This window comes from Lathyrus oleraceus, chromosome 2, assembly GCF_024323335.1.
Source record: "Lathyrus oleraceus cultivar Zhongwan6 chromosome 2, CAAS_Psat_ZW6_1.0, whole genome shotgun sequence".
Classification (NCBI taxonomy): Eukaryota; Viridiplantae; Streptophyta; class Magnoliopsida; order Fabales; family Fabaceae; genus Lathyrus; species Lathyrus oleraceus.
This window is the reverse complement of record NC_066580.1, coordinates 147,027,933-147,037,968: the sequence shown is the minus strand read 5'-3', so window position 1 is coordinate 147,037,968 and position 10,036 is coordinate 147,027,933. Positions and strand designations below refer to the sequence as shown.

General features: G+C 32.1%; 1 protein-coding gene across 1 annotated transcript; it reads left to right on the top strand.

Moving 5' to 3' along the window:
* Positions 1-4,842: 4,842 nt before the first annotated feature.
* On the top strand, positions 4,843-7,249 carry LOC127118579 (transcription factor DIVARICATA). The gene is made up of 2 exons (XM_051048793.1): positions 4,843-5,774; positions 6,193-7,249. The coding sequence occupies exons 1-2, from the start codon at positions 5,356-5,358 to the stop codon at positions 6,686-6,688; spliced, it is 915 nt and encodes a 304-aa protein (XP_050904750.1). The 5' UTR covers positions 4,843-5,355; the 3' UTR covers positions 6,689-7,249.
* The last annotated feature ends 2,787 nt before the right edge of the window (positions 7,250-10,036 follow it).

Genomic DNA, 10,036 nt, shown 5'->3' with positions numbered 1-10,036 from the left:
TCACACTGTAATTAGCTTGTTAAACTAAAATCCTCATGGATACGATCTTTTAATTATTACTTTGACATTATCAGTACACTTTCTCAGAAGTAATCAAGTTTTTGGTGTCATTGCTGAGGATTATTGATTTCAACCAAGCAATTTAGTGCAACATTTTTTATTTATTTTAATTTTTAGTTTTAGTTTTTTTTTTGCAATTTCTCTTTTATTTTTAACTTTGTTTCTCCTTTTGTTTTATTTATTTGGTGCGGTGCTACTAAGGTATTTCTTGTTTGTTTATGCGAGGTACCGACTCGACGCAGATACCGATCAACCCCGAAATTGAAAGAACAACACGTGCACTTTATAAAGCGAAAAGATAAGCACTTTAAGCGATCAAATAGGTAAAGGAATAAATAGTAGAGATGGCCGCTCCACCACGTCAAACATTGGGGGACTATTGCAGAAAGACTGATTCCGACCATATTTGTTTAGGATTTCAACTGGCTGATCCAGTAACCTTTGACATCAAAAATTATGTACTGATAGGTTTGAAGGAAAAGCAGTCGATTCAAAAGTAATCAGAGATCCTTGGGAGCATCTAGCTAAATTTTACGATACTTGCTCGATGTGTAAGTCGAATGGTGACATTATCGACGATCAAGTAAAATTACATTTGTTTGGTTTTTCCTTGATATGTCGGGCAAATGATAGGTTGCAGTGCATCCTAAATGGCACTATCCAGACTTGGAAAGAGCTTGAAGAAAAGTTTCTCGAGAGGTCCTATTCTAACGCTCAATTTGTGGAAAGAAAATCTGCAATTACTAGTTTTGCTCAAGAAGAGGCAGAGTCACTATCTGATGCATGTGAAAGGTTCAAGTTAGTACTCCGAAAGTGTCAGAATTACAAGTTCAATAAAGCAGGTTATACACTTTATCGATGTGTTGAGAACACAAACGAGAATGCTTCTTGATGCCTCAGCTGGAGGTACATTGAGATTAAAGATTGACGAAGAGTTAAAACATTGATTGAGAATATGTGTCAGAACGAGTAAAGTTCATGTGAGTGCATAATGAAATAAAAAGGTATTCATTTAGTTGATTCGACCACAACATTATCCGCTCAGATAAAAGTACTTACCAAATGGTTAGTCGCAACCCAATTAGATAAAGATAATGTGAGTCATATTCATATGCTTCATTGTGATTTATACGGAGGAGAACACGCCAATGGTAATTGCATTATTGATGTTGAGAGTATGGAGGTTCAGTATGCTAATTTTCAGAAGAATAATCCTTATTCCAACACCTATAAACCAAGTTAGAAAGATCATCCAAACTTTAACTGGAGTAATAATCAGATTTTGAATGCTAATCAAGGTGTTCAACAAGCTCCTTAAGCACCTCATCCCAAGCCCTCGCCTCTTAAAGAAGCATTGCAAAGTTCCATAAATTCCACACAAGAGAGCTTCACAAAGGTAAATCCGACTCAAGAAAAATGACAAATATCAACAAGAGACGGCATATAATCAGATCCTGATGAACAAGAACACCGAAGCATCCATAAAAAATTTAGAGATGCAAGTCGGTCAATTGTCTCGTCAAATGGTAGATAAAGCCAATTCAAATAGAGGATTTATAGGTAACATCGTAGACAACACTAAAAATGAAACATGCAAGGCCATTGAGTTGAGAAATATAGTGGTGCCTTCCAAACCTATCAATCCTAAAGAGAAAAAAGGATCAACTGAAGTTGAGTAAATGGAGGGAAAATAAGTGGTAGTTAAGAAGGAGTTGGAGAAAACTTCTAAGGGAGAAAAAAGTGAGCATGAGGAAAAAGGGTACACCATTAACCAATTCATTGATAAAAATTCACCTTTTAGAAGAACCAAGAAACAGATCTTAACGGATCCAAACACATACCTACCCGATTACGTCAAACTATCTTATCCAGTTCCCAAAAAGATACCCTAAAAGGAAAAGGAAGTGACTCAGTTTAAAATGTTTAAGACACCCTAGATAATTAGGGATTTCTGACCGTTAGTCTAATAATCTGAACTAGGAAATTTATTCAACTTTGTAATGAACTAGAAATAGGAATTTAGAAGTTGTTGCTAATGAATTAACGCGCTTATAACGCCTAGTTTAACCTTGATTTGGCCTAAGGAATTAGGGAATTATCGTATAAATTAGAGAGCTGCACACCAAGGAATTGGGTGTAGTGGTTATGTTAATTCACAGTGAGATAATAATATGATTGAAACTCAAGAGATACTCAGAGCATCAACATGTAAAAATAAGGGGATTCGGTAATAAAGTCTTAATCTCCTTCACATTCTTGAATTTCTTCTTTCCAAATTCTCATTTTAGAACCATTTTTTTAACGAAACCCCCCAAGTAATTACTTAATTTTTGCACGTTATTAGTTTGTTAAATTACAATCCTTGTGGAGACGATCTTTTAAGTATTACTTCGACATTATCGATACATTTGCCAAGAAGTCATCAATAGTTTATATGATTGGATTAGACATGACATCAATGGTGACTCTATATTTTTGGAAACTTGCTGGTGGTTGTGGCGCGCTAGGAATGAATTGTGTCTTGCGAATAAAGTGGTCTCTTTCTATACTTTGAAACTCATCACAGTGAATTATGCTAATCTGTTAGCAAAATGTTTTCTCCCTCTAATATATCTCATCCAACAAGAACGATCACGTGGAATGCACACAAAGGTGGTAATATGATTTTGAATGTTAATGGAAGTAGTCTCGGTAATCCCGACGTCTCGGGTTTTGGTGGATTGATTTGAAATACCGATGGTGCTTGGGTTCATGGTTTTGCGGATAATATTGGTTATTCTAATATCATCCATGCTGAGTTGATGACGATATATCATGGTTTGTGTATGACTTAGGAACTTGGCATGAAAGACCTGATGTGTTATTCTGACTCCAACTTTTCTATCAAGCTTATCTCAGAGCCTGTTAATGCTTGTCATCACTATGTCGCGATTATTCACATCATTAAAGAGTTCCTTTCTAGGGAACGACAATTTTAAATATTTTATACTCTTAAAAAGGGAAATGTTTATGCGGACTATCTAATAAAATATGTAGTTAGTAATGATGTGGTGTACCGGTCTTTTTGCAGATCCTCCTGTTGATATCATCACTCTAATACTAATCGAAGCTAGTGAGACTTTATTTTTTAGATTTTTCTTTTTCTTTTTCTTTATCCAATGTAAAAAAAATCAAGTCAATTCTTAAAGAATGAATTGAAATATATATATATATATATATATATATATATATATATAATATATATATATATATATATATATATATATATATATATATATATATATATATATATATATATATATATATATATATATATATATATATATATATATATATATATATATATATATATATATATATTCATATAGTTCAAATTAACTATCTAATCGAATTTTAAACTATATTTGAGTTGACTTGATTTTTTTCAATGTTGATTTTTACATGAATATTGATAAAAAAAACTTGATTTTAGTAATACTCAAACATAAGGGTGTTATCGATGGTCTTTTTTTATTTTGAGTTTAAACTAACTTTGTATTTAAATAATATAGGATTTATGATCTTCCTGATATATATTCTCATGTCTCACGCATCCTTATAAAATCAGTTTGTAAAATAAAACGTTGATATATGAATTTAAACGATAAACAATCTATATATTTTAGAATTTAATTTTATTCATAGGTACAAATCTTATAAAATAACGAATATCATTTTTAAAGACTCTTGATTCTCTTCCTAGAATCCAATTTCCAAACAAGTGTCACCTATTCAACTTCTAGAGACTTACAATAGCATGTCTAACTAACATTAGCAGAAAATAATTAGCTTTTAATATTTTCTATTAACTTAAGAAAAAGAAATTAAACCTTTGGCTCAACATACTTGGATGCTATAAGAAATGAACACACACACTCTTAGGTGAATCTAATAGTGCGTAGCAGGTGAGCTTCCATCATTCATGATGAGCTGCCAATCCTCGTTTCTTTCTTTTTGACAACAACAACCAAAAAATGAGAGAATTTTTTTATATAGAATATAAACTATCAAATTAATAAATAAACCATTGCATGTCACATAACCAAGTATTTTATTTATATATTTATAATAAAAATGCATAAAACCGAGACTGTCTATTATATACTATAATAAAGAAGAAACATTTTTTTATATTGTAAGGAGTGCCCACAAATACATCATATCCAATCATACCTCACCAGCTTCATCACTTTCATTTTTTTTATACCTATCATAATTCATTTCTTCTAAACTAATTACTTGCATATTATTGGCTCTTTTCTATTTGAAGATCTTAACCTTTTTTTAGGGTTTCGATGAGTTGGCATTTTTTTTCTCTTTTTATTTATTTACTTAGATAAAAGGAAAAATCATTTTTTTTATTCCTATAAAATCGACCATTTTTTCACCTCTAAAACTAATATTATCTTTACCCTTAATATAATTTTTTTTTATTTTTTAAATTTATTAAAAAATCAATATATATGGATTATCTGTTTAGATTTATTAATTTTTTAATAAATTTTTATATATAAAATTACATAGTAAAAATTACTTTAGAGTTTTAACATAAAACAAAATGCTAATATGAATATAAGAATTTAAACTTTAATGATGACATTCTAACTTAACCATATCAATTTATGTTAGAATTATTACTTATGCATTTTTTATATTATTTTTAAAATAAGAGTTTTTTATTTTATTTTTATGTACAAGTTTTCTGCTACATAAATTATTGACTCTCTCTCTGTTCCTTCTTAATTGGTGTTTCACATTCATTGTGTTTTCCTTATCCCTTTCTTTCTTCTCTTTGCTTCTAACTGCTTTCCCAATTGGGTTATGCTCTTAAGTTGCAGAAAAGAAAAATCCTTTTTCTTACTAAAAAAGTCTCTTTTTTTTGTGTCTTAAAATTATAAGCAAAGTTTATTGCTTTTTATTTTCTGGGTTATTTCTATTTTTCTTAATTCAATTTTAGTATCTAAAGTGTTGTTCATTGGTTTGAGATCTTACAAGTGGTTCTAAATATGGAGAATTTTCTCTCATTTTTTTATCAAGTGGTTTTTCTCTAGATTCTTCAAGATTTAAGAGTTTTCTCACTCATAAAAAAGTGTATTCTGATTCCTTTCAAAATATTCTTGTGATTGATTTATCCTTCATACTATTCTTGTCAAAATTTGCTATCATTTTTTCTTCTCTGCTTTATCTTACTCTGTTTTACTCTGTTTTGCTCTGTTTTTCTCTGTTTTCCTCTGTTTCTTGTGAAAATTTGATTAGATGAAGTGGGAAATGGAACTCCTTACTCCTACATCATACACTACAAACTCCAATTGGTGTATGGAAGAAAACAGAACCACAAAATGGACTCATGAAGAGAACAAACTATTCGAAAATGCTCTTGCAGTTTACGATAAGGATACTCCGGATCGGTGGCACAAAGTTGCGGAAATGATACCGGGGAAAACAGCTGGTGATGTTATGAGACAGTACAAGGAATTGGAAGATGATGTTTGTAATATAGAAGCTGGTTTGATACCAGTTCCTGGATATAGTACTCCTACTTCACCTTTTACCTTAGATTGGGTGAATAGTTCTGGTTATGATGCTTCCAAAGGAAATGGAAAGAGATCTTCTTTAGTTAGAGCTCCTGAGCATGAAAGGAAGAAAGGTGTGCCATGGACTGAAGAAGAACACAAGTAAATTTTTGCCTTTTTTGTATACATAAATATTAGTATTTTCGATTTCGTTAGAGTTTGAACTCCGGTTCTTTAACTTGTTTAATCATTAGTTCGAACCAGTTGAGTTACGAGTTGGTTTTGCAGAGTAGAGTTACATCAAATTTATCTGATACCGTCTTACTATGGTATAGGTTGTGATACAAACCGATTTTCTAAGGTTGCGTTACATAAAAATACTCGTGTACCATCTTGAGTTATAATAGGTTATGATACAAGCTATTATTTTTATAGGGTCGAGTTAGACCAAAATCCTCAAATGTCATTTTAAAATAGGTTCTGATAACATCTTATATTTTGAGTCGCGCATAAGTTCTATCTTTTTGGTTAAGTAAGATGAGTTTTGTTTTGGATTTGAAACTTGTGAATTTTCCTGCAGATTATTTCTACTAGGTCTAAAGAAATATGGCAAAGGTGATTGGAGAAATATTTCGCGCAATTTCGTCGTCACTAGGACTCCGACTCAAGTGGCAAGCCATGCTCAAAAGTATTTCATAAGACAACTTTCAGGAGGGAAAGACAAGAGAAGGGCTAGCATTCATGACATAACAACAGTGAATCTCACAGAAAAAATTGGATCTTGTTCTTCAGAAGACACTAATGATAGGTCCACTTCGCCGCAGAGTTCCATGCTACTCGCGCACCATCAACAGCAGCAATCAAGTTCTAGTACTACAACAAATTTTCTTTGGAGGAATGATCATCAAAATGCTATGGTTTTCAATCCAGCTCATGAACAAGTCTTCATGCCTCTTCATGGTGTTAACTCCTATGAGGTTAAAATGGAAGACGAAAATCTTCACCAGGGTTTTGTTCATGAGTCTTCTTATCCACATAACATGGTTTTCCAAATGCAACATTATTCACATGCATAAAGGATTATTGTAGTGAATTATTAAACTCAAAAGTGCTTAGAGTTTCTATGATTTTTCCCAAGGTCTATGTGAAAATCTTATTTTCTGAACGAGCTCAATGATTATGCAAGAATCTCAAAATAACGGTTCATTGAGAGAAGAAAGGTTTCGCAAATGTTGGTGAATCATTTGGGAGTGTAAGTGCATGCATGCAATTTAACGTCCAAGTCAGTATAACGATTGAGGTGAGTTAGAGGCTGAGAATGACGCATACCTTGCTTGATTGTCATGATATGAGATTTATATAGTCCGAAAAACGTAATATTGGACTTGAGTCGATCCGAAAAAAACACTCTATAACATCTTACATTAGAGTTTTGGTTAATTCTCGGCATATCAACTAGAAGGAAGTTACAAATTTATTTCTATGTAATAAATAAAACCTCAGGGAAGGAGAAAGCCTCAATGCTAGTAAGTCCCTAATGTTAATTTTTGGATTGTTATAATGTGTAAGAATAATTGATTTCAAATGAAGATTATAATGGAATTTCAACTTAATACAAAAACTTTGAAATTTGAATTCTTGCAAAGCATGCATGTGAGTGGTATTACTCAAAGCAAATTATTATTTGAGAAAGCATAATTTGATATGGACTTGTACTTCAAGTCCTGTTCCTTTATTGCAAGTAAAAAAAGTCATTTTCCTACTTTCTTTGTCAATGAATCATTGAGAATGCATGAGATCTTGTTTTCCAAGCAAATCTCATAGAGGATATTCCTTTAGTCTAATTACTAATCATGTTATTAAGATATAATAATAATATTATGGTACAAAGTGAGATTCAAGAGTGATTAATTAGTCCAAATTAAGCATCACAGTGTTTTGTGATTTTACCTGTGGCTGTGGAGTGAAGAATGCATGGCTGATATAATCCTAATGGACCTGCAATTAGCTTCCCTACTTTATAGGACAACACTAACTACTAACTTTTTCAAAAAGCAAAATGTTATTTTGCAAGTTGCATCAAAAAGTTTATTGGCCACTTTATTCATATTTCCATCCAACACTTAAATTTATTTCAAAGTCAAGCAGACCATTTTAAGATCATCATAAATTATCTGTTAATTATATGCTCAGTTGAAAAATTGTCAAACTAGTTAGTTGCATGATTTTTTACTTGCCTTACCATAGTCCATTACTACATTTACTTGTATCGCCTTTGAGTACTTGTGCAAAGGATGACAAACTCAAACAAAGCAGCATAAAGATAATGTTAGAACAAACAACAATCAATATAGAAGATTAAAGAAATGAAGGTAAAATACAATGAACATGATCGATTTTTGTTAACGTAGTTTAGACAATGGTGCTTACTTCTATGACTCTATAATAGCTATAGTTCCGTTTAATTTATAATTTATACATAGTCACTGCCACTGTATGAATGTTATTTTGTTGTGTTATTTGAAATAAAGATTGTTAAATTGTTATGTTGTTTTTATATTTTCCAGTGCATTTAAATTGTATAATCTAATTGTGTATTTTAACAATTAGGTGCACTTGGATTAAAAATGCAGACGTACGATAACAGTACTAGATGAACAGTATGATTGAGTAATAAAACACACATTTGGTAATAAAAAAAAATTGTTTAGAGTGAATTTCAGAAATGATATTCACTTTTAAATATATAAGTGAAATGTTGTTCCACACCACCTTGAAAAGTTTATGATTTTCTGATGCACTTTTTTTACTCATTTTTCTTAGACCAAATTAAAGAGACGTACAATTTATTTTATGAAATTTGTGAATTTCTTTGGACATATTGTTTATATATGTCTCTGTTTATAACGTGTATGCAATTACTGAAGACAACACTGGTCAGATTAAATTCGGGCGTGTATCCTAAACCGCGTCGGTGCAACATGAGAGGGATGCAACGAGGATCACGAGGCCACGACTGACTGATAACTTGTTTGATGCTGCATCTATTTCGCAACCCCGAGGTTCTCATCCGTCTGATTCTCGTAGCCGACTCTCTCAGGCATCTCATGCATATAATGCAGTAGAACGTGAAGCTCCTGAAGCCCCTGAAGTCCAGGAGGAAGTCGTTGTCGATCCCTATGCCTCATTAGAGAGTTACACAGGAGGGGCATTTGACACCTCTTTACTTCATCATTATGCAGTCCATATTGTTAGGCATGTTTGGCATGGAGAGGTAAAATTCTTTTCTTTTGCAATAAATATGTTGTCAACTAATTAAATCTATAATGATGCTTATGTTTTCTTCTTATAGGAGCGTGATTGTTTGAAAAGGATAAACCATGACAGAAAGATACTGAAGTTGCCACAACTCTTTGCTACTTGGTTCGTTGATGTTATTTAGCTATTTCAGTCTTGTTGGTTTATGTTCTTCTACGTGCGTGACCATAAACCACGGCATGCAGGTATTCACCGATATTTTTGGTAAACAATCACTTAATTTTAAATTTATTACTTGAAGGAGCAAACTAGTAAATTCTGGGAAAAGAGAGTGTCCATTAATGTTGTCGGGTTGTTTTAGAAGGATAATTAAGTTTTAAAAGTGAATGCAACAATTGAGTTCAACTGGGTCGAAATTAGTGACTTTAATAGTAAATAAAACAAGAAAAAGTAAATTAAATGGAAAAGAACTTTATTTGCATAAGTGAAAAAATGGTAGACAATTACATTTCTTCAGAAAACTCGTTTCTCGCTTGTGTATGGGTACTTTGAATGTACATTGAAGTTTACAATGATTTTTCCACCCCTGACTCCTAACACTGGAATTCTTGTTTATAATGCTATAAAACTAACGATCTTCCAACGTTCAAATGTATTTCCGCTCGACACGTCATCTCTGCATGCTTGACTATTCTTTGATTGATCTCCATGTGTCCTTTGCGTTTTGGATAAGACCAAAAGACAATTATTTCGATTTGAAATTTGAATATGCATTTAGTCGAACTCCATCGACTCATCAAATTAATGAGTGACCAAATCTCTTGAAAATTTCTCTAAGTACCAAACCAGATTCTTCAATGTCGAATATTGTTGTTTCTTCCTCCAAAGTCTTTGGTCGAAAGACATTTTAACTTTTCCTTGTGTATGCAGAAATTCCAACTGATTCCTTTGTCGAATTTCCTCTTTTGAAATTTCTTGGCTAACAAATTGCCCTAAAAATACCATTTTTTATTCATTTTTTAGAGATAGGTGGTGTTTTTGAAATTCCACCACTATTCAAAGTTGTACGTTGATGTCACTGTCATCATGGCTACTTCCTATAACGTCTCTTCGAGACATGCAGGTTCAGAAGAGCCATCATGGCTCTGAGTTCCTAGGAAGAATGT

Coding starts and splice junctions, on each gene's coding strand:
- LOC127118579 (XM_051048793.1), top strand. CDS start 5,356: ATGAAGTGGGAAATGGAACTCCTTACTCCTACATCATACACTACAAAC. Junction 5,775..6,192: donor TGGACTGAAGAAGAACACAA/GTAAATTTTTGC, acceptor ATTTTCCTGCAG/ATTATTTCTACTAGGTCTAA.